This window comes from Schistocerca piceifrons, chromosome 5, assembly GCF_021461385.2.
Source record: "Schistocerca piceifrons isolate TAMUIC-IGC-003096 chromosome 5, iqSchPice1.1, whole genome shotgun sequence".
Classification (NCBI taxonomy): Eukaryota; Metazoa; Arthropoda; class Insecta; order Orthoptera; family Acrididae; genus Schistocerca; species Schistocerca piceifrons.
This window is the reverse complement of record NC_060142.1, coordinates 369,003,786-369,030,041: the sequence shown is the minus strand read 5'-3', so window position 1 is coordinate 369,030,041 and position 26,256 is coordinate 369,003,786. Positions and strand designations below refer to the sequence as shown.

Here is a 26,256-nt window from a genome sequence, read left to right as displayed (position 1 = left end):
AAATCCGATAGACAGGAACTAGGCAGCCCACCCCGAATAGCAGTGACGTAAACAATCTTAGCTTTGTAACTTAACCAAGTTGGACCAAATAAACTCTTTTAATAAAATCGGGTTTAACTCAAATCTAAAACAATGTAAGATACATATTTTACAAGACCCTTTGGCACAGCGGACAGCTCCGAAAAACTGATCGTACAGTCTATACATTAAGGTGGTCACGAAATAAGACCGAGAAGTGTTGATGATTAAAGTTAATTAATCCCAATGTGCCCATGAATTCTACAGATGCAAATGGCTGACGTTCTTCCAAAGCTCTCTTGGAGCAAATCCGAGTGATGTGCTTCTCGGTCACGTAAGTTAGTAGAACAGAGATGAGCTGTGCCAGCTCATCTATGGCAATCGACATCAGTGACGTAAACAACATTAGTTTTGTCACGGGTCTGCTTACGAACGAAGAAGGAAACTCGTAGCCTGCTGCATTACCATGGGTAGCGACCAGCCTGTGCACTGAAACTGTGCACGTGACCGTTGAAAATGGAGTGCAGTCCGGAGCTGTGGGCACCGAGTGCTTCCTATTTGTATGCCTGCCACTTCTCAGTGTCATGCACGGATGACTATCGCCACTTGGAAGTCGTGGAGCAAAAAGCATTGCCAACTAGCTGTTGCCCTGTCATTACCTCGATGCCGACTACCAATTCCATGCTGCAGCGAGCGCTTTGAATTTGCAGCAACTGGCATTAATTGTCGGCTTGCTATTTTCTCGCTGCTGTGCGTGTCCAGAGCACGGGCGCTCCGCAGGCACTAGTACCGTGCTCACCTGAGGCAGCTACGGGTCGATCATGTGTGTGTCAGGGATACTCTTCTTCCTGTTATTATGATTTGTATGATATTGTGTATTTTTAAGTTTTTAGACGTCTTCTATGTCATAACCGTGCTGTTCATGGTGTTGTGTTGGTGATGTTTATTGAATGTGAGTTAGTGTCAACTTGGACTGTGTACGCCACTTCGTAGGTCTCCGGTATGTCAGGGGATTTGTTATGGCATGTCAAGTTTCGTTCGCTCCTAATTGTTAAAATTTGTGTTAAACATGGGTTGTGTACTTATGTTTGTAATCAAGTATTTAAATGCTGCAACAACCTATCCTGCTTTCTTGAGATGAAAAGCTGTCCATGTGTACACACCAAGTATGTTTTTGTGTAGAGATTTTTGTGGACAAGTTTAGTGCGGCAGTTGCGCCAAAGTAGCAAACACTTCGATGTGTGCCACGTAAACTGCTACACACGTTATGGGGATATGTGATGGACCCATAACCCACAGATCCGTGGATCGTAAGACGCTCTATTACCATTGCAATGACGGGAATCGCGGGAGTGGGAGAGTACAAGATGCTGGTCGCTTTTCTAAACAGCTTTAACTTCATCATTTGCTGACAGAAACCAAACCTGAACTTTACACATCACTGCAATGCGAATTCAAACTGGCATATCTCGAACTATATTCATTACATTTTGCTGAAAGCCGGCTGGAGTGGCCAACCGGTTCCAGGAACTACAGTCTGGAACCGTGCGACCGCTACGGTCGCAGGTTCCAATCCTGTCTCGGGCAAGGATGTGTGTGATGTCCTTAGGCTAGTTAGGTTTAACTAGTTCTAAGTTCTAGGGGACTGATGACCTCAGAAGTTAAGTCCCATAGTGTTCAGAGCCATTTGAACCATTTTGCTGAAAGACAACAAATCTTTCATCAATATAACTGATAGCAAATATATGGCTGTAATCTCTCATGCACATTGTATGAAAACGACAAATAACGAACTCGGGTGTACGTATATTATGGAAGTACAAAGATACCGTGAAGACGATAAACTGAGTACTAATGGCCAATATTAAAAGTCAAAATATTAAGAAAAATATTTCAGTTAATTCTTTAAAGTGGATATTCAGCCAAAACTTTGCACAAAAACATACATAGCATGTACAGAGTTAACTACAGAAATGTAAATCTTTACGTCTTATTAAACCATGATAATTCTTTGCAGCGTCTGGACAGATGATTGCAGCCATAAATACATGACAACTCACGTTAAACACCAAATTTAATACACAAGAACCAACGAGAATAAAACTTGACATGTCATACCAGACCCCCCCCCGACTTACACGAGAGACCAGCGATCCAACATACACAATTTAAAGAGACGCTAACTCACGTGCGGAAGGCAACACTGGAAAACGAACAGCGCGAACATGACTTTTTTTTCAGTCTTCTGACTGGTTTGATGCGACCCGCCACGAAGTCCTCTTCTGTGCTAACCTCTTCATCTCAGAATATCACTTGGAACCTACGTCCTCAATTATTTGCTGGATGTATTCCAATCTCTGTCTTCCTCTACAGTTTTAACCCTCTGCAGCTCCCTCTAGTATCGTGGAAATCATTCCCTGATGTCTTAACAGATTTCCTATTATCCTGTCCCTTCTCTTTATCAGTGTTTTCCACATATTCGTTTCCTCTCCGATTCTGTGCAGAATCTCCTCATTCCTTACCTTATCAGTCCATCTAATTTTCAACATCCGTCTGTAGCACCACATTTCGAATGCTTCAATTCTCTTCTGTTCCGCTTTTCCCACAGTTCATGTTTCACTATCATACAATGCTGTAGTCCAGACGTACATTCTCAAAAATTTCTTCCTCAAATTAAGGCCGATATTTGATATTAGTAGACTTCTCTTGGCCAGGAATGCCCTTTTTGCCCATTTGCTAGTCTGCTTTTGATGTCCTCCTAGGAGACTGTGGAAACACCCACCAACACAATACCGTACGAAGCATAATGACTGACAGGACAATGTCACACACACCTGATTGACCTGCAGCAGCCTCCGCAGAGCATTGTGCTAATACCTCCATGGTGCCGCACTCTAGACGCACAGCAGCGAAAAAATGGCAAGCCGACAGTTTACGCCTGTAGCTGGTGAATCCATCTCTGTACTGTATTTGGTACATGCCATCGAGGTAATGACTGGTCTAGAGACATTTCCCGATGCCCGTTTGCTCCACGTTATTCGTACGATCCCCGTCCTCCGTGCTTAACACAGACAAGTGGCAAACAAACAACCTGCACTCCGTGTCAAAACTGTAATCTAAGCTCACCGGTCGCAGCCGCAACTTCAGTAAACAGGCTGGCCGCTACACAAGGCACTGAAGTGGACGCTGTGTTTCCTTCCTCGTTCGTTGGAACGCTCGTAACTGAGACCATGATCCGGTAAACGCTTCCTTACTTCCTGCTACGCCACAAATTATTAGTGCCACAGTGTACTCGCGGCATATCTCTCTGATGTAGATTGCCAGAGACGAGCTGACACGGCTCTAGAGAATCACACACCCACTCAAAGTCAAATTCGATTTCTGCAAATGCTCATAAAATCTTTGTGCCATATGACTCATCACTTGTCCGTGGATGGCCGTCCTACAGTTATCGGGGTTAAACTACTGAGGGCGAGCTCATGCACAGTAGCAATAAGCCGTCACGGTGCAGACCGCGCATGCCCATTGGTGGTGCGCGAAGGACGTAGGTGTTTGGCTACAAAGGCAAAGAGATGTTACCCCACTTTCAGGTTCATGTTGAAGAACCGTACGAGCCATGTGATGTCGAAGGAGGCAGTATAGTAATGTGGCTGGTTTCCAACGAGGTGGTCTAAATGGTCACCGGAAACAGATTTCTCCTGATGGTTCGAATGGCTCTGAGCACTATGCGACTTAACTTCTGAGGTCATCAGTCGCCTAGAACTTAGAACTATTTAAACCTAAGTAACCTAAGGACATCACACACATCCATGCCCGAGGCAGGATTCGAACCTGCGACCGTGGTGGTCGCGCGGTTCCAGACTGTAGCGCCTAGAACCGCTCGTCCATACCGGCCGGCAGATTTCTCCTGAGATGATATTTTGATTCTTATGTGCGTTTTACTGTGATAGTGATACGTAAGCGTATCAGTGAATGGAACAGAATAAATCTTAAATCCAACCTGATTACAGGACTGTACGATTGTCACGACTTTGTCCGTACTGCTTTAACAGATCGCACAGCTTCGCCATCAGTATCGCTAGTTCGACGCTGGATTGCAATAAGCGTGTGACCCAACCTGCGCCAACGATTGGATGCCGTCTGCTGATGGCCCGAGTAGTGCCATATATGCCATTTCTTCCAGTTTCATTGTCTAGAACCTTCAAGCGTCTCAGGTCGCAAACGCCAACGTCGTTGGTGGCGTGCTGATTGTCACGTTTTTGGGCGAGTGTCATTCCAAGCTGTCTATAGTGATCAAAATATACCATGTGTGACAGACGCTACAGCGATGACGTTCTGACACCGTGCATTGTTGAGTGGAAAAGCGAACATGAGCTGAGTGTAATAGTATGGGTCGCAGCTTGATGCAATGTGTAATCTCGATTAGTCAGTATTGTAGGAAATGTAAACAAATTATGCTACATTATCAGATCTTAGAGTCGTTGGTTCACACACTCTTCAAGCAGCCAGCCATACTACAGCAGGGAAAAACCTTGCCGCATATGTCGTGGTATGTCGGAAAAAGAGGGGAAGTATTACATCACCACAGGTGATTTGTAGTCTACTCACTCAAATTTCACATTTAGGAGAGCACCGTATCGGGGCTGCCCTTCATTCCTTACCACGAAGTTGTAGGACTCTGATTGATTTACAAGGAATCTGAATTCTGAAAGCCACAGCACACAAATCCTAAAGCCTTGTGCACTGTCTTCCACTTAAGCTGTAGTATAAAGATTACGCCAGTAACATGCATGCTACTTCGTTTCACTATCTTCAGTGGAGATGATGAGGAATTGTATTAGAGAAATTAAGAAGCTATTAATATAAGTTTCCCCTAATGGTGTGAAGCTTTATTCTCTTTGTCATTTTCTTGTCACTATTTGTAGACTGATACAGTCTGAGAGTATGTATCACATGGGAGAAGTGACATGTAACTAAATGTATTGCAAAACTCTTAGAACAAATAATCGGAAGGTCAATAAATTTTGATTTGGAAGTTCGTGCTTAGGCAAATACACGAACTCAGAGTCATTCTTAAGTACTACCAGCTCCAATGGGTTTATCGAAAAAAAAGCTAAGATAATGTTATATCTGGAATTAAATTTATAAAGCAATGCTTGACCCTTGCTCCGAGACATAGAATCCAGTACAAACAAATCATTCTTTGACTAGAATACAGCAAAGTCGCAGCCAAGGCGCCGACAAGACTTCTATTCAAGGGCTGTTAGGTGGATCATCGAGGAAGAACTGTGGCAGTACGTGTAACATCGTAATTTATCATAGCAGCAACACTTTCAAAAATGGCTCTGAGCGCTATAGGACTTAACATCAATGGTCATCAGTCCCCTAGAACTTAGAACTACTTAAACCTAACTAACCTAAGGACGTCACACAACACCCAGTCATCACGAGGCAGAGAAAATCCCTGACCCCGCCGGGAATCGAACCCAGGAACCCGGGAGCAACACTTTCAACACGGTTGTTCTTCTTATTATAGAAGTATCATTCTTTATGTTTGTACACTCTGGGAAAATAAACTTCTGTAATAAGGACATCAACCGTATTTAGATCGCCTCCAATACAGCTGACAAAGTCAGTTAATCATCAGAAACACTTTAGATATAAAGTAAATAAAGTGTACTTGCAGTCAGCATATTGCCGAAATCATGACCGGTGGAAGAAAACGGCACAGAGTTCACAAATTAAACGTGAAATTTAAGGTCTTGTAGCAGATCATCGACATTGTCTAGAGATGCTGTCTCAAAAAATAGAACGTGCAGGATTTTGTAATGAATTTAGATCATCTATTGCATAAAAATACAGAAGTATACACTAGCCGGAATATGAAGAGACACAAAACCCTTTCTCAATTGTGTTTCACGAGAATATTGAAAACAAACAAATGTTGACCGTTGTTAAGTCGTTGTAGCGGTAGAAGGGTGCTTTTTTTTCTCAAATTCACTAAATTGTGTTGTACGCATTTTACAGCATGTTTGAATTAAGATTTAGGTCACGAATTGTTTATTTGCCATCTGGAAAAACGAAAGCTAAATGGTGTCCTTCACTCTCGCGAAAAAGGCAATGAGACTGCATTTCATGGAACACTGTACGCTGTTTGCGTGGCTCAAGGTGTGCGTGTGACCCACTTCTTCTTTCTTTTTCTTGACGTACGTCAACGACTTGACTGAAACTACACAAGCGGGTTTGAAAACATTATATCCTATCGTGGAACAACGGCAATCATAAATTATGTGAATGTGACTCCTGTAGCACAGAAATTGACTCAGCAAAAAGCCTCTGCACTTGGGTCCCAGCACATGGACTAGTATCTAACTATAGTGGAAAGTTCACCATCTTATGACGTATCTTTCACTCAGTAAATAAAATTAATTGTTATTCACGTTTATGTATACAGTGAATCTGAACATGAAAGCAAAGGCAGATGAATAATATTTCGGAAATTGCGCATTTAAGATCTTTAGGAAATATTGAGTACAGCTAACTCTACTATCGGTGTTCACGCCTAGTGGAATCGAGACACAAAATCGTTATTATTTATTTACGTTCCTCTGTTGTGTGGTCTTTACTTCTCAAATAACTTAACTCAGAAGCATCATCCTGACACGGTAAGTGTTGCTGTGGCGTTCGATGGTCGCATCGGATGGCATCTATAAGGATTTCTTTACACGAAATATTGCAAAGTTTCAGCGACATCATTCCGCTCTATAAATTATAGCCTGATGATGCAGTGTTTCCAACTTTCATTACGCATCTTTTTTCATTCGAGGTATCCTAACATTGGTATTCTGTTTCTTACACATTTTAAGGCGGTTTCCAATATTAAGTCCACTGTGAATGACTAACTATGATCTATAAATATACGTATGTAAGCAGATATAATATGCAACAAGGTGCTTGTTGAGTGTGAGAGATTTATTGTATCACTAAACAGTTTTCGATCCACTGCAGGCTCATCTAGTTTTCGAACCACTGCAAGCTCATCATCAGATGAACTGTTGTTTACTGTGAAACCAAGTGCATCTAAATACACACCTGTGCGTGCGTGCGTGTGCGTGTGTGTGCGTGTGTGTGTGTGTGTGTGTGTGTGTGTGTGTGTGTTTGTTTGTTTTTTGTTTATTTGTTTGTTTGTTTTTTTATGCGTTTAATGTGGCTAAAATATAAATTAGGGGTGGCCATGAGTACTACCTCCACATGGTTCAATATTCCAGAAAATTACTTACGTAAAATAATTTAAAAAATTAAAACAAATAACAAATTATTAATCTTCCATAAATTTTGACATTTCCTAAAAGGTCTTTTCACTGACGTAAGAGAAATTCTTACACTCAGAACATCTCTCATATGTTAATCTTAAACGTCTCTGTTCCCTGTACGTTAATGTGTCCTTTTGTCATTACCCATTTTTGTCATGTGAGAGGAACCTCTGAGTATTCCAGCCAGTAGTGGTAGTGCATCCTCGCCTGTTCGGAAGACACTTATCAGTCATCATTCCTGACACATAGCAGTTCTTTTGAGAATGGTGAATAGCTCATGTGGTCGTTCTACAATGGATATCAAATAAGATTCAAAGTTCATGAGAAATACAGTACATTTCGTCAAGAAACATAATCTGTATGGATGTATCATAACTGTATCGGTATTCTTAATTTTGCTTCCTTACCAATGTCCTCGAGCTACTTAACTTTACTTTGGTAACAAAATTGCACTCAAAACACACATATAAGCTTCTAAATACATAGCAACGATACCTTTAGAATTGTCTTAATTTCGAACAGTTCTGCTAGTATAAATGCTGGCCACAAAAATTATCTCATTAACTTACAACAATCAATAATACAAACTCAGTTGATGACAACTATTGATCTTCTTTTAAAACTTGTGTCCTATGTAAACACTAAGTAAATATAACAACTATTCAAGTAGTTCAAAAAGGTATCATTTCATTAAACTGTATATTCGCTGGAATTACAAACTCATGTTGCATTTTTTTAACGCACACGTAACTCACTTTATATCTGGGTCACTTCTAATATATGATTTCTGTAGGAAGAGGTTAAGAGGTGTATGTGAGTAAGTTGTGCCTACATCGTGATGTACGATGAAGCTGCAATCTCTGAACTTCCATCTTGTATGACGATACTGCTTCCGTGCATATTACCTAGTTCGACGTTAAAAATATTGATGAAGGTAAATATCAGATAGATCACTGTAATATAGCACTTTGTGGGGAACGAATGTATGAAGAACATTTTATGATGAGATGTTGAGACGGGATGGAGATTAAATGCCCACCGACAATAGTTTGATTCCTACAGGATAGCACACTCACACAGGAATTAAAATCCACGGAGAAGAAATAAAATCTCTGAGGTTCGCCGATGACATTGTCATTCTGTCAGAGACAGTAAAGGACCTGGAAGAGCAGCTGAACGCAATGGAAAGTGTCTTGAAAGGAGGATATAAGATAGATATCAACAAAAGAAAAACGAGGGTAATGGAATGTAGTCGAATTAAATTACGTGATGCTGAGGGTATTAGATTAGGAAATGAGACGCTTAAAGTAGTAAATGAGTTTTGCTATTTGGGGAGCAAAATTACTGATGATGGTCGAAGTAGAGAGGATATAAAATGCAGACTGGCAATGGCAAGGAAAGCGCTTCTGAAACATTTGTTAACATGGAGTATAGATTTAAGTGTCAGGAAGTCGTTTCTGAAAATATTTGTATGGAGTGTATTGATGTATGGAAGTGAAACATGGACGATAAATAGTTCAGATAAGAAGAGAATAGAAACTTCCGAAATGTGGTGCTACAGAAGAATGCTGAAGATTAGATGGATAGATCACATAACTAATGAGGAGGTATTGAATAGAACTGGGGAGAAGAGAAATTGTGGCACAACTTGACTAGACGAAGGGATCGGTTGGTAGGACTTATTCTGAGGCATCAAGGGATCACAAATTTAGTATTGGAGGGCAGCGTGGAGGGTAAAAATCGTAGAGGGAGACCAAGAGATTAATACACTAAACAGATTCAAAAGGATGTATGTTGCAAAAGGTACTGAGAGATGAAGAAGCTTGCACAGGATAGAGTAGCATGGAGAGCTGCATCAAACCGGTCTCTGGACCTAAGACCACAACAACAAAAACAGCGCACTCATTTTATATTCAAACAAATGGGCGATTGTTCATGATCATTAAACACGACGACTTACACGTACTACACCGTTACACTGTAAGTATATATTCCACCTTCCGCAGCACTTATCAAACTGCAAGATTTTTTTCTCTGAAAAATTGTAGAACACTATCAGTTCTCTCCGTAGGACCTACTCTAAAAACTCGGACTGAAGCAGCCTGCACGAACACCACTTACTGCACCTCTATATAATTATTAATGCCCTTTGCAAGGTTTCCTACCCTTGTTACGTACCCTCAGCTCCTAAAAACTTATTATAATTCAAATGGTCAGGATGAATAGGATAATGAAATGAAATATTGATCTTTTCACACTTGTTACAAATCCCACACGTGTGTCCCCAGAATTAGCACACAGATAAAACTACAAATAAGCAAACCCGAAACAAAATTCACGGTGACAGATGACATCAATGGCTGGCAAAGTTGTTAAAGGGAAAAGGGGGGTGGCAGTGGTCAGGCTAGAGCAATGCCTCTCTCAGGATAACGGCAACAACGGTTTCTAAATATATGTGAGGTACTGACCGAGAATGTGAACCGACCGCTGAACATCAATACAACATACGTTGGGTGAAATACATGGCTGTAAATCCGATGAACACGCCGCTGTGAAGACTAAGTCCTCTGGTAAAGATTGCTGATAGGTCCAAGCTGCCGATATTTTCTGCACTGCGCAGCCCAACGGGTGATGTAAAAACTGACGATAGGTGTGCAACTGCAAAGGCCGCACCCGGTGTACCCTCGCGCCGAGGTATTCAAAGAATCACGGCTGGCACGCCGAAAGAACCACGAGTGTCCTCTGTGGCGGCGCTCCGCCAATTTGCAAAACGTACAACGTACCTGGGCCGAACTGCCCAGATCATCCCCTATGGTACACCTCCATCGAATGTCTCGATTATCTCTCCCCTCTTCGCTCCTTGACACCAAATCCTCATGAAGTCGCCAAAAATTTTCCCTTCCAATGGCCATGCTGCCCATGCAAATTGCCCCAGAACTCCCGCTTCGACACGTAGTAGCAGTATTCCTCCAACGACAAAATTTGCCACCATAAACTGTGCTCTGCCCAGCTAAAATTGGCGCCAGAGAAACGCGTGTTCATTCCACACCTCCGGCAAACAATGCTCTACTTCCCGGAGCAAATGATAAATCTGTATGTCTCACATCCAACGATCCGAGGTGAACAATACACCTCCTGAATACAGGACGCTTTCCAGTGTCCTACTGAATACCGGACCGTAGTATGGACTGACTTTATGGCGAGGCGCCACCGCCTACATACACAAGCGAAGCAGTCACGCTTTTGCAGCAGCCCGAATGCCTGCCTGGAAGAGCCTACGGCTGCTTCTTTCACTTCTGCCAAGCTACCACGTCTCCCTGCCATCCTCACTGACACAGGTAAAATCCATACATCAGAACAACTACTTAGTACAGCACAAAAGATAACGAATAAATATGCAGTAAGACGAACAGGAACGACATTTTCATTCAGAGATAATAATTATACTGAAGTCATCACGATTTATAACGGTCCCCTGGGCATTACAAAATGTGCGACATGGTTCTTAATAGAGTGTGTGTGGTCACCACTTATGGCAATGCATGCCCTGAAACATGCTGTCATAATGGCATGGAGATCTTGCAATAAAACAATGGCATGCCTCCTCCAGGACGATTTCCGTTGCTGCATGTAGACGTGCTACAATACCTTTTCCCCACAGATCCTGCCTATACTAAATGGGATTTAACTCGGAGAAACGGGCAGACCAGTCCATCCGCGAAATATCCTCTGCTTCCAAGAGTTCCTCCGCCTCCTCAGTTGTATGCGGTCGCGTATTGTCATCCACAAAAATGACGTCAAGGCCAAATGTATTCCTGAATGTATGGACGTGGGGAAGGCGTGCAATGTTACAATGATGTTGACGGGTGAGTCTTCCGTGTTCAGAGATTTTGCGGTCAGGTTTTGACGATGTAGGTAGTGTGAGGAGGCATAATTTTGCACGAGCGAACTAAGTTCCAGATTTTTTAACATGGTTCACTCACAGGTCAACGTTATTTTGACACAGTGCTCCTTCCCCATGTGCGTATTTTCCTTGGTACATTCGACCCTGACTTCATTTGCACGGATGAGAAAGCTCGAAATCATTAACATTCGCAATGAAGGAGCTCTTGGACAGAGAGGATATTCGATAAATGGAGTGGCCTGTCCATTCCCCCAAAAAAATAACGTCTAGCACGTGGACAATGCACTGGGGAGAGGTATTGCAGCATGTCCGCATGCATCAACGACGATGCAGAGTTGTCAACGGCGCTGGTAGAGGAATGGGAAGTCATACCACACCATTATACGTCTGCAACACTTCCATAGATACAAAATTACGTATTTTAGGTAACACATATAATTTTAAATAGAGGAAAAGTAAGAATAGTATATGTGAACAAACACGCCAGAATAATTATGTCACAGTATCGTTTATGACGTAATTGATCCCTAGAGGCTAAACAAACATTCTTTCTGACCAGTCAAATGGAACAATATCATCCCAGAGACCTTTTCCAGTCTCGAATTTCTATGACGTCTATCTGCAGACTGAAGCGACGAACGAAAATTTTTACTGAGATCAGAACTTGAATCTGCCTGTCCACCTCAGTAGGAATATGCACTAACAACTACGCCAATAGGGCGCAGCGGCTTTGAAGAACTGCAGAGTCTACCCTAGCACGCATCCCACCTCAACCCAAATTCCCATTCACACCTCAGTCCATTGGTGCTCCAAACTCAAACAGCAATCCAGAGGCTCTCCTACTCTACTGGCATAGCACATGGATCCAGAGATCTTTTCCACGCCGCCCAGGGTGACCGAGCGGTTCTAGGCGCTACAGTCTGGAACTGCGCGACCGCTACAGTCGCAGGTTCGAATCCTGCTTCGGGCATGGGCGTGTGTGATGTTCTTAGGTTAGTTAGGTTTAAGTAGTTCTAAGTTCTAGGGGACTGATGACTTCAGAAGTTAAGTCCCATAGTGCTGAGAGCCATTTGAACCTTTTCCAGTGTCAAACAATTATGATTTATGTGTGGAGATTGAAGTGGGAAATGAAAGCGAATGAGGCAGGTATGCTAGGGTAGTCCGTAACACTGTGTCAAGGTGGCATCTGCCTATAGTGTAGGAGACCAGGGTTCGAATCCCAACCTTGGTTCAAATTTTCATTCGTCACTTCAGTCTGCGTAAATACATTCCACAGTCTTAGCAAATTTCATCTCATAGGCACCTAATATCGCTTGGGGCCTCCTCTGGTACTGCATAATGCAGTGACACCCATGGAGCTCAGTCTACAAATCCCCGGTTCTCTGGAAGCAGCGGACAGCAAATTGTTTGCAGAGCGGCAACAACTCTGGTTTGTTCGAGGGTGCAGGATCCATAGTTAAGAGCCTGCATTCCATGATGTACCAGATGTTCTCGATGGGGTTCAGATTTGGGCTCCAGGGTGGGCATCTCAGACTTTGGACCTCCCTTGCATGTTCCTGGAACTATGTCAGGGCGATATGAGAGCGATGTGGCGCCGCGTTATCATTTCGAAACATCACAGAACTGTCGGGTGTTGTAAGGCCAGAAATGGGTGGAGATGGTCTCCAAGCAGTTCAAGATACCACAGACTTGGACCACATCTTCTTCGCAGGTGAGGTCCATAGATGTGAGGTCCATACCTTACACGGTACCTCCCATCGGCATGGTGCAGTTGAAGTGATTCGTCCGACTATATCACGTAACCCCACTGTTCCAGTAACTATCCCTGATGACTGGCGACAAAAGCAAGCCATCGTGCCTCATCGGATTAATAGTGGCACCAATGTGCGGCACTGGCTCCTATACCCCATGAAACACTTGTTCCTACGGTTTGTCCCATGCGAGACGTCACTAGCACTTCCTGTGTTGAACGGAGCCATGATTTGTTGCACAGTTGCCCTTCTGTCACCATTGACGATCAGTCTTAGACGTCGCCGATCACGGTCATCGAAGGTGGCTGGATGGCCGGTAGTTCCTCTGTACCATTCTCATTCTACCACTCACACTCTAGACACGGCTGAAGGTGTGAAGCCGAAATCATTCACCGCAACAGAAATAACATTCCCATCCGTCGGGCACCTACCACCATGCCCCGTTCCAACGGCGTCATCTCTCGATGACGTTGCATATTACACAAATGACTTATACTACTCAGAAGGTCTCCTACACATCTGCAGCTGGCAGAGGGAGATGTGGTGCGCATACAATACACCTGCGTCATCTGTGCCCCGCTACCTGCTAAGCCAGTGTTCTTTCTGACTACCATAAATACGAAACTCTAATATGGACATTTTGTTGTGGCCCAAGTTTGCAGTTACCTCGTTTCTGACGTCATGTAGAGCGGCACAGCTGCTCACGAGCTGCTGTTGTGCTCGCAGGTGGCGGGTAGAGTGCCGCTGTGCACAGGGACGGGCCCGTGGGTGGCGGCGGGAGCGCACCGCCGGTCTCCGGCCGCCGGGCAGACGGGCGCCGGCTGGGCGGTGCCCGTGTCCGCCGTGCCCGCGCTCGCCGACTCGGCGCGCCAGCCGCCCTGCTCCGTCTCTGACAGCGCCTTCTCACCGCAGGCCGGCCGCCAGCTGCAGCAGCACCAACCGGAGATGTCGAGCGGGCCCGACAGCTTCTCCAGCCTGCTGCGCGACGCCGAGCTGCCCGCCGAGCGCCTCTTCCCTCTCAGGGAAATGCCGCCCCTCCCCTGTCCGGAGGCTGTCTCCATGCCGCATTCGGGATCACCTCTGCAGGGACCGTCACAGTCGGACGACAGACATCACGAAATGAAGACCGAACGTAAGGCCGAAGACCAGATGATCGCAAAAAATGAGACCCAACAACAGGCAGATAACAACCAGCAACAGACAGAAGAACAGAAACTGAAGCAACGCAGCAAACCGAACACGTGCGCAGAGTGTGGCAAAACTTTCGCCACGCGCTACTCTCTCAAGGTCAGTACAACATTATGATATTTAAGAGTGTTCTGATTTGTGTGAGAGTGTGTCTGTATATATGTGTGATTGAGTGTGTATGTGAAACAGAAAATGACTCAGCGAAGGGAGAGGAAGCGAGTGAGATGAGGGGAAATAAATATCTGACTCCATTAGACAAGAATACCTTCTGGAGAAATGTAAAGTATACTGAATTCACGCAAGAGCGCTCCCAGGACGTGAGCCAGACGGAGAGACTACCTATGATAATTTTGTGGTGAAGAACGAAATACACTCTAAGAAAGAAAGAAAAAACGCTGCATGACGAAGGTATTATCCTAATGGGACGGAAATCGCTAGCTGTGAAATACATATAGGACAAACGAATATTTAGAATTTAAGAAAAATTTGAAGATTTATTCAGGAAAAAGAGCTTCACGAACTGAGCAAGTCAACAGCGCGTCGGTTCACCTCTGGTTCTTTGCAGAGAGTTATTCGGTTTGGTATTGAGTGGTAGATTTGTTGGATGTCCGATTGGTGCATTAGCTCGTCAAAATCCCGTGTTCTCCTCTAGAGAAATCCCGCGACTGTCGCCCGCCGTATGGTTATCGCGCTGTATGGCGCTGTACAGCGCGCGACAGTTCGGTTAGTATCCCAGTGCTGGCCGGGCACATCTAGTTACGTCTTCGCTGGTCATCGAGGCTCAGTTCGAAGTGGGATTCATCACTGAAGACAACTGTTCTCCAGTAAATGACATTCCATACCTAAGACGTCTGTAGAGATACCCAAGGCAGCAGAGGGTTCCAATCTGTCGCCCACCATACGGCCTGAACAGCCAGTAGTTATGGTCTTGGATGCCATTTCTTTTCATAGCATGACCCCTTCGGTTGTCATCCGCGGCACCCTCGCGGCACAACGGTACATCGATGATATTCCACGCACTGTTTAGTTTCCCTTCAAGGCAAGTCATCCTGGGCTTACATTTCAGCAAGATAATGCCGACCCACACATGGCAAGTGTTTCTTGTATTTGTGGTTCCAAATCCTACCTTGGCCAGAAAGGAAGCCGCGTCTCTTTCTAGTTCAGCATTATTGGCGGGGCCCTCCAACCAGTTCGTGAAATGTAAGAAGATGGAACACCTACAGCCGTCCTTGTGATGTCATTTATTGTGTAACTACCAGTTTACGCGCTTCAGTGCACCATCTTCAGGCCGTATTTGACGCCGAAGGAGTTACCACGATTTATGTATGATATACATCAGTGACCAACATCACTGGTTTACGCAGACTACCTGTAACTCTGATGTTATCTCTCCAACAATCGGCAGGCAATTGAATGGAGAAACATTTAAACTTTTCTTATTGGATCCTGTACTACCGGGTTCAGGAAAGGTCTGTGACAGTCACTGGTTAACACATAAGTGTACCAACACCAAAGAACAGCCCATATACATTTTATCGATTACGAAATGAAAACTATCGTGACACTAAATTTATTATGACCAAGTACCTCTACCATACCATACGTACCCTGCAAGTAAAATATAAACAGTAACGCGCGAGGCCGGTGAGGTCTGTTAGACAGGTTTCCACATGATTACTCACTCTCACGCACGCCGCGGCATAACACTCGTAGCACGCCGGCGCTCGCCAAAGCAGTCTGATCGGAAATACAGACCAGTACACTCGCATTCTTACAACAAAATACTCCAACACACCCACACACACGTATTACATTCATAAAATTATACAAAACAGGAGTACTTGAGCTACACATTTATCTCACACTTCGTGACGTTGACTTACAGGGTGTCACTAACTATTGCCACCAAGAATAACTCCGAAAGTATGAAAGGAGCTGAAAAGTTTGGGGGACGAAAGTTGAATGGGGCAACGGGGGGTGGGGTCGCGTCAGAGATATGAAGGTCAACTTTGTCAATGGGATGCTGTAGTTTGGTACTTATTTTCTGATAGAGGCTATCGAGACAAATTCAATTACGTGTAACAGTAAGGTCAACTAAGGTCGTAGAGGTGGCGTGAACGTCCATTTACAGAAGGTGTTCGAAGTGATGACCATTGGTATCAATGGAGTGCTGCAATCTTTTTATCATAGGCTGAGTGGTATTCCTTATCACATCGGCACTTACCGAAGCACATGCTCTGACAATTCCCTCTCGCATACCTTCAGGTGTAGATGGAACGTTTTTATAAACAATGTCTTTTACGAATCAGCGCAAGAAAAAATCCAGAGGCGTCAAGTCTGGCGAACGATCCGGGCACGAAATCTCCTCTGCGTCCAATCCAACGATTTGGGAATTGTCTCTGCAATTCATTTCTAGGCAGCAGCGAAAAATGTGCCGGACACCCATCGCGTTGATACCACATTCTCTTTTTTGTTCCTAAAGATATTTCTTCCAATAACAGACGTAATGTTTCTTGCAGGAATGTGGTGTACTTCCTACAATTAAGATTTCCTTCGATGAAATAGGGGCCTATAATTCTGTCCTCCAGAATCCCACACCATACCTACACCGAGCACGGTTTTTGCTGTGCAACTTGCCGCAGCCAACATGGATTTTCAGTTGGCCAATAATACATGTTATGCAGATTAGCATTTCGATGGTTCGTGAATGTATCTTCGTCAGTATATAAAATCAAATTAATAAATATGTCATCCCTCTGAATCTGAAGTTGAGCCCATGGCAGAATTCAATGCGACGCATATAATCCGTACCAGTTAATTCTTGGTGGAGACTGATATGGTAAGGATGATATTAATGGCGTTGCAGAACACGAACAACACTACTTTGTCTCATGCCAGATACCCTTGCGATTTGACGCGAACTAACACAAAGATCTCGAACCAAAGTGGCAAGAGTAACAATTTCCGTTTACTCGTTAGTAATTTTCCTTTGCCGGATATGTTTCCCATGCGTTAAGGATCCAGTTGTTCCAATTTATCATACACATATATAAATATACGACGTGTAGGGTGAGTATGTTGAGGATTTCTTTCAGCGTATAAGTCTCTAGCTCTCACTGAATTTCGTTGGCACTCTCCGTAAATGAGGATACCGACTTGTTCTTCAAAGGAATACATCATTCACATTCGCTTGATTCGACGATACTACTCTTACCGTCCCTATTAGTGTTGTATTGCGAAATCGTCGAATGGTGTTTACAAGGCAATGGCACTTTAGATGGATACGCCGTATTCGGCCAATATTTACTATTTGCACGATATACGAGGGAGAATTGTCAGAGCATGTGCTTCGATAAGTGCCGATGTGATAAGGAATATCACTCAGTCCATGATAAAAAGATTGCAGCACTCCATTGATACCAATGGTCATCACTTCGGACACCTTCTGTAAATGGACGTTCATGCCACCTTTGTGGCCACATAATTCGATTGGTCTCTATAGCTGCTATCAGAAAATAAGTACCAAACTATAGCATCCCGTTTAAAATAACAGGTTGACCTTCATATCTCTGACGCGACACCACCTAACAACAAAAAACCAACGTCATGTTATGGCACCCGTTATCCCATGTAACATTTGTTCCACATACTTTTCAGCTCCTATCATACTTTAGGAGCTAATCTAGGTGGCAACAGTTAGTGACTCACCCTGTATAATGGTTGCTGGCAGAACATACAGAGGGATTAAGTTGCCCCTATCCTGCAGCGCCTTCAAATACCACATGAACGATTTTCATATCCTCTCGCTCGTCATGTGAAAACTATTAGTCCTACAGAAACAAAGGAATCAGACGTTATTGTAGGAAATTTAATGTAGTTAAATTTTATATGGGGATATATTTTCTCTAGAGGCCTTGGTTTTCGAATTATTCCAGAAAAACGCACAAAAGTAACTTTCAGACGTGTTTTTATTGAATAACTCGAAAATCATGACCTTCAGCGAAAACGTATCCCAACACAAAATTTAACTACAAGAATTTATACAAGAAGTTTCATCTTTTCTTTCTGTGGAACTAATAGTTTGCACGTATCGAGAAAGAGAATGCAAAATATTGTGTGTAGTTTTTGGAGGTATTGTGCTCTGCAAGAATTCTATCGGTAGAAGCAGCTGAGTGATCATCCTGTGTACTCGTATTACTAAATAAGTATTACGAAATTCAGTACAAGTTCTGTGTTGCCTGTCTAACGGCTTCCAGGTGGAACAAAAGTTTGATTCTCAGTATTTCACACAATTATTGGCACAATTTGAAAATATAAAACACTGTTGTAATCTACTCATTAAGGGCATAAACTTACATTAAAATTATAACACATCAAGAGAAGCATTACGGTTAGAAACAGTGTTCGTCTACATCAGTGTAACTGATGGAGCGGAAACAACCAGACTTTCTTCATCCAGTGTTTGGGAACTAGAGCTCTTAGCATCTACCAGCAAATTATACACAAAATTTCAAACTTTTACGAAACTTATTCCCGCTGATATCTTCCACAAAATGATGGAATGAAAAATCTTTATCGTTTACTACACTTACGCTGTTCACACTGTCACGCATCGAGCATGACATTGCAATTTATTGCGTATTTACTGCCTACTCTTTCCGCAAGCTAGTGTACAGACGTCATCCACATTTGCCACTGAATGCACATGGGAAATTATATCACTGCACGACACATAGCTCGGGAGATATGACGTCATAATCATTTAGATGCTTGAAAAACTAGCTTTCGCTTGAAATGGAGCGCGAATTACTCAGGTTGCATTCACCAGTGTTTCAAACTGAAAGCACTTAGCGACTTCCAACAAACTTTAAGTATAATTTTAAACGCTATTTTGTCGAAAGTCGACATGTTAAGAAACGTGGCTGTTGTACTTAAGGTTTATAATTTATATAAAAAAACAGCTACCAGCCACATGTATGGTTTAAAAAGGTTTATTATCTTCAGACCATGACCGGTTTCGGATTTTTCATTGCAAATCCATCTTCAGATGGCAGGTTACAAGCATTCTTAGTTGGACCTAGTTTTGTTTATGTTATTCGCTTGCTGCACTGGGAAAGAAAAGAAATATTTTTGTTGTCATATTGGTAATGGTATTTTTACGAAAGATTTACTTCTTTTACAAAATCTAATTCCTCATGAGATGGTTTATTATAAACATTAGTAAACTTGCAGAAATCAGCATAATCAAATCAATTGCCCAAAATAATGGCTATGATGCTTCAATCATAGACACACTCTCTCAAAAAACAAAAGTAAAAATTGCTAGCAATAAGTCTTTGCAACAAGCAACAGCCACAATAACTATGAAAGACAAAAAATCAGTAAAATATGTAGCCCTACCATATATAGGCCCACTTTCATATAAAATTTCCAACTTATTCAAGAAGAAGAATGTCAAAATTAGTTTCTCTACCAATAACAAACTCCAACAAAGAGTCATACACTCACTCCCACCCAATAGCATACTCCATAAAAGATCTGGAATTCATAAACTTAAGTGTAACAACTGTCCTAAATTCTACATAGGCCAAACAGGTAGAGCTTTTGAAACAAGATTCAAGGAACACCTTGATGCCCTTCGTCTGAAAAACCTAAGCAAATCTGCTTTTGCCACCCATCTTGCAGAAAACAATCATACAGTTGAGAATATAGAAAACAACCTGCAGACATTACACCTCAAAGACAAAGGTTTCACATTGAATCTCCTAGAGGAGACTGAGATTCATACACATAAAAACAGTTTCCCTGATCTCATTTTGAATGAACAGAGTCAGTTAACACCCCATTCTTAAATAACTTTGAAGAATCTTTTACTTTTTTAAAATAACTTAAGCCCAATATTCCATCAAAAACATTCAGTATACAGGCCCCAAAAACTGTTTATATGTCATTGAAAAATTGCATAATGAAAACATGTGCATTGCATATTATGTCATATATTAGAATTTATATCCTACTATTGTAACAAATAATTAGTAACACACAGTATTTCTGTACTACATATAATGTTTGTAATCTTATTTGTATGTAATTTTATTTATTCCGTTTTAGATTAATTTCATACAATAGCAAAGAGATATTTTACTGTACCCATATCGACTATACTGCATCTGTAAGTTAACTTCGTTATGACTGTAAGCTCTTTGCAAATATTGTTTCCGTTTGTAATGTGAAGCTGGGCCACGTTTTGTAAACGTTATTCGTGTGTGCTGCGTGTGAAACAAAGATGATGAGGTTGAAAGTTACGTCCATTTACTGGAATAGCACTCACATAGTGCATATTGAAAAGTGTATTAAGTTTGCGTTCGAAAACATAAACGCACGAATATTTCGTCAGGCAGAACTACACAGCCCGTAAGTACACTAACCTGCAAGTTTACTAATGTTTATAATAAACCATCTCATGAGCAATTAGATATTGTAAAAGAAGTAAATCTTTCGTAAAAATACCATTACCGATATGACAACAAAAATATTTCTTTTCTTTCCCAGTGCAGCAAGCGAATAACATAAAACTAGGTCCAACTAAGAATGCTTGTAACCTGCCATCTGAAGATGGATTTGTAATGAAAAATCCGAAACCGGTCATGGTCTGAAGATAATAAACCTTTTTAAACCATACATGTGGCTGGTAGCTGTTTTTTATATAAATTATATACCATAATTTTAAACGTTTCCTATAATTCTTCACGGGTACATGCTTGAAGTCAAATATATAACAGATCGGGTTATTTGTAATCAGATGTTTTATGCAGTTTTCTATGCGGGATATGTGTTCTTTAAAGAAATAGGGTTTATAGGTTTCGGATAATCTTGCATATTAGTTAGGATTTATTCTGATATTCTGCTGTATCCTGTTCAGATTTCTGCGTACGTTTCACGATTATGGTACAGGAGGTACTGGAAATTTGGATACATGTCAGGTTTCTCCTAGATATGTACGAAAATTCTCTGAGATATCACTTTGTCCCGTCCTCTTGCAGGAGCACATGCGCACACATACAGGAGAAAAGCCCCACCTGTGTGCACAGTGCGGGAAGCGCTTCAGCCAGCGGCGTAATTACCGCTACCACCTGTCGCTGCACTCCGGGTCGCGGGAGTTCGCGGCCGAGTGCCCCGAGTGCGGCAAGACGTTCAGCAACCGCAGCTACCTCAGCTCCCACATGAAGATCCACCGCAACCAGCGCGAGTACGCGTGCGCCGAGTGCGGCAGGCGCTTCAACCAGCGCGTCGCCTACAACATGCATATCCGCATCCACTCAGGAGACAGGCCACACCGCTGCACCGTCTGTGACAAGGCCTTCTCCCGCAAAGTGCTGCTCAAGCAGCACATGCGCACCCACACGGGTGAGAAGCCCTTCACCTGTCAGGTACGCGAACATGGAGCGACACACTCCATTACCTTACCACCTGTAGACATGAACTTCGGGCTTTCTCGAAGTCACTGATAAAGAGTGCATTTACGACTATGGTCATGGTCAGAAATCGAACTCTGGTACAAACAGCTTCAAGTATGTCACTTCGAGTCTACTTGTAAAGTATTAAAAGCAGTCAGTACCTTTACATTAAATAAAATATTTTACTCCCTCATAATTACTCCTGTTTCTCAAATTAGTTTTCTGCTTATGGTCCTTTATTCCCTCACCATAATAAGTTTGCAAATATTTACTGCCTAACAAAAAAAACTAAAGTAGCCAGAAATGAAACTTCACACGCTGATAGGGTATGTGATGACATTTTATTAATTATAGAATCGACTAAAATGTACAAAGAACTTGGCACTGTGAGCTCAGTTACTACTTTGACGTTGTACCCTCTATGGCTTGGATGCATGCACCACTTTGGGAAGCAGTCCTCAGACAACCTGGCCAACAACTGGCCTAATACTGGCCTTGACAGTCTGGATACATATTGGAACGGAACTGCTGTCCGGCCTAGTCCGTGTTGTATCAGGGATCGATCTTGGGATTCTGCTAGACATGAGAGTACGTCGACACCACAGAGGCAGTTCATAAAGACACGTGCCACGTGTGGACGATCATTGTCTTCTTGAAAAATGGTAGATCGTTACTGTCGTCTGAGAGGCAACACATGAGGAAGCAGGACGTCCATGACGTACTACTGTGTTGTTAGCCGCAACCAGCTATGAACTCTAGCCATACCCCAGGCTTCCCCACAACCATGGTGCCAGGGTTGATATCACTGTGCCTCTCCAAAACATTAACATTATAAGAATGTGACCTGTCACCAGGTCGTCGCTATACTCGCCAAAAAAAAAAAAAAAAAAAAGCTCTGAGCACTATGGGACTTAACATCTGTGGTCATCAGTCCCCTAGAACTTAGAACTACTTAAACCTAACTAACGTAAGGGCATCACACACATCCATGCACGAGGCAGGATTCGAACCTGTGACCTATACTCGCCAAAGATGATCATGCAGGATAGTGCAGAACTTCGATTCCTTGCTGAACATTCGTGAGCAATCCATACTTCCCATTCATGGCAACACTCAAACGAAGTCGTTTGTGCTCTGGTGTTAGTGGACAATAATTTCCCAGTCAAGTTGCAGCTAGTCAAAAATGGTTCAAATGGCTCTGAGCACGATGGGACTTAACATTTGAGGTCATCAGTCCCCTAGAACTTAGAACAACATAAACCTAACTAACCTAAGGACATCACACACATCCATGCCCGAGGCAGGATTCGAACCTGCGACCGTAACACTCGCGTGGTTCCGGACTGAAGCGCCTAGAACCGCTGGGCCACTGAGGCCGGATGCTGCTAGTCTCCAACCAATGGTGCGGTATGACACACAATACTGCAGACTGCCCATTATTTGTTCTCGGATGGCAGGTGCAGATGTGAAGGGGTAGTGATGAGCTTGTTCCATAATACGGGTCCCCTCTTTGTAGTGGTCAGATGTAGACGGCTGAAACATTGATAACAAGTAAGCCTGCACTCAAGGTCCCATGCAGTCCAAGATCGGCCATTCAAATCTGCTGACAATAGTTTCCTACCTCTTGAAGAATTTCCTTTCCGTGCTGGACATTACGCGAGACATCAAGCAATCAGGATGGTTGGTGCATTTGTCAGAATAATGCTCTCGCACGTAGCACTGTCGTAGTATTACTAGAGATACATTCGATAGCGTTCACATCACTCTACTTCTGTGACATCCCTGGTTACATTATGAGGATTGCCATGTAGACAAGGACAGCAGCGCCAAAATCAGCACAGAGGCTGGCGGATAACAAGATTGTTTACTGGACTCATTACAGTACTCATTATACACTGAAGCGCCAAAGAAACTGATATAGGCATGCGTATTCAGATACAGTATGTAAACAGACAGAATACGGCGATGCGGTCGCCAACACCTACGTAGGACAACAAGTGTCTGGCGCAGTTGTTAGAAAGGATGCTGCTGCTAAGATGACAGGTTATCAAGATTTAACTGAGTCTGAACGTGGTGTCTGCGCTCGAGCAATGGGACACAGCATTCCGAGGTAGCGATGAAGTGGAGATTTTCCCGCACGACTTTTTCAAGAGTCTACCGTGAATATCAGGAATCCGGTAAAACATCAAATCTCTGACATCGCCGCGACCGGAAACAGATCCTGCAAGAATGGGAACAACCACGACTGAAGAGAATCGTTCAACGTGACAGAGGTGCAAAATTTCCGCAGATTGCTGCAGATTTCAATGCTGCGTCATCAAAACATCATCGATATAGGCTATTAGAGCGGAAGGCCCACTCGTGTACCCTTGATGACTGCACTACACAAAGCTTCACGCCTCGCCTGGGCCCGTCAACCCCGACATCGACCTGTTGATGACAGGAAACATGTTGTCTGGTCGGACAAGTCTCGTTTCAGATTGTATCGAGCGGATAGACGTGTTCGGATATACACAAAACCACATGAATCCATGGACTGTTCAAGCTGGTGGAGGCTCTGTAATGGTGTGGGACGTGTGCAGTTGGAATGATATGGGACTCCTGATGCGTCTAGATATGACTCTGACAGGTTACTAGTACGTAAGCATCCTGTCTGGTCACCTGCATTCATTCATGTCCACTGTGCATTCCAATGGACTTGGGCACTTCTAGCAGGAGAACACGACACCCCATACGTCCAGTAGTACTACAGAGTGGCTCCAGAAACACTTCCGCTCGCCACCAAACTCCCCAGACATGAACATTATTGAGCATATCTGGGACGCCTTACAACGTGCTGTTCAGAAGGGACTCCACTCCCTCGTAGTCTTACGGATTTATGGACAGCCCAGCAGGATTCATGGTGTCAATTCCCTCCAGTACTACTTCAAACATTAGTTGAGTCCATGCCTCGTCGTGTTACGGCACTTCTGCGTCATCGCGGGGCCCTACACGATATTAGGCGGGGGGTACCAGTTTGTTTGGCTCTTCAGTGTGTATCAGAGGCCGTCAAAGTGCTGATCTATGACGGTATCCTTCTATTGCCTCGGCCTAGTGCAGATCTTATTAACTTGGCAACGCTGTGCATGCGTACCCTTTCCGTCGCACTAATAACGCTGTATACCACACACTTCCTGTGAGTAAGATGAGTGTTAATCTGGCTGCAAAACATCGTTTAAGTAAAACTGTAATTACTGATGGTACACAAATAGTTACTATGACGTCTGAGAAGTGTATGTATGAATAAGAGTTTTGAGTGTTCAATTGAGAGTAAGTAGAGGATTTCTTTTCAGTAGAGAGAAGTGGTAAACCAATGTGTCTCTTTTGTTTCAACTGTCATCGTCGCATTTCACGGCCATTGAGCTGAAACACGATGACTTTTTTTGTCATCAGTCTTCTGACTGGTTTGATGCGGCCGCGAATTCCTCTCCTGTTCTAACTTCTTCATCTCAGAGTAGCGCTTGCAACCTACGTCCCCAAATATTTGCTGGATGTATTCCAATCTCTGTCTTCCTCTACAGCTTTTGCCCTCTATAGCTCCCTCTACTATCATGGAAGTCATTCTCTCGTGTCTTAACAGATGTACTATCATCCTGTCCCTTCTCGGTATCATTGATCTCCACACATTTCTTTCCTCTCCGGTTCTGAGTAGAACCTCCTCATTCCTTACCTTATCAGTCCACCTAATTTTCAACATTCGTCTATAGCACCACATCTCAAATGCTTCGATTCTCTTCTGTTCCGGTTTTCCCACAGTCCATGTTTCACTACCATACAATGCTGTACTCCAGACTTACATTCTCAGAAATTTCTTCCTCAAATTAAGGCCGTTATTTGATATTAGTAGACTTCTCTTGGCCAGGAATGCCTTTTTTGCTATAGCTAGTCTGTTTTTGATGTCCTTCTTGCTCCGGCCGTCATTGGTTATTTTACTGCCAAGGTAGCAGAACTTCATCTACTTCGTGACCGTCAATTCTGACGTTAAGTTTCTCGCTGTTCTCATTTCTACTACTTCTCATTACCTTCGTCTTTCTTCGATTTACTCTCAGTCCACACTGTGTAGTCATTTAGGTGTTCATTCCGTTCAGCAGATCATGTAATTCTTCCTCACTTTCACTCAGGATAGCAACGTCATTAGCGAATCGTATCATTGATATCGATTCACCTTGAATTTTAATTCGACTCCTGAACCTTTCTTTTATTTTCATCATTTCTTCCTCGATGTACAGATTGAACAGTATGGGCGAAAGGCTACATCCTTGTCTTACACCCTTTTTAATACGAGCACTTTGTTCTTGGTCGTCCACTCTTATTATTCCCTCTTAGCTGTTGTACATATTGTATATGACCGTCTCTCACTATAGCTTATCCCTGCGTTCTTAAGAATTTCGAACATCTTGCACCACTTCACATTGTCGAAAGCTTTTTCCAGGTCGGGATATCCTATAAACGTGTCTTGATTTTTCTTTAGTATTGCTTCCATTACTAACCGAAACATCAGAATTGCCTCTCTCTTGCCTTTACTTTTCCTAAAGATAAACTGAACGTCATCTAGCGCATCCTCAATTTTCTTTCCCATTCTTCTG

At 43.1% G+C, this 26,256-nt stretch overlaps 1 protein-coding gene across 3 annotated transcripts in view; it reads left to right on the top strand.

The window, feature by feature from the left end:
- Window positions 1-26,256, top strand: part of LOC124798547 (zinc finger protein 837-like) — an 80,646-nt gene that overhangs the window by 48,568 nt on the left and 5,822 nt on the right. For 2 of the 3 annotated variants that reach the window (XM_047261999.1, XM_047261998.1), the window contains exons 5-6: window positions 13,713-14,273; window positions 21,218-21,604. In XM_047261999.1, coding sequence (XP_047117955.1) covers window positions 13,713-14,273; window positions 21,218-21,604 — 948 coding nt within the window. The remainder of the gene's footprint in view (window positions 1-13,712; window positions 14,274-21,217; window positions 21,605-26,256) is intronic. The other variant, XM_047262000.1, reaches the window with a different exon arrangement.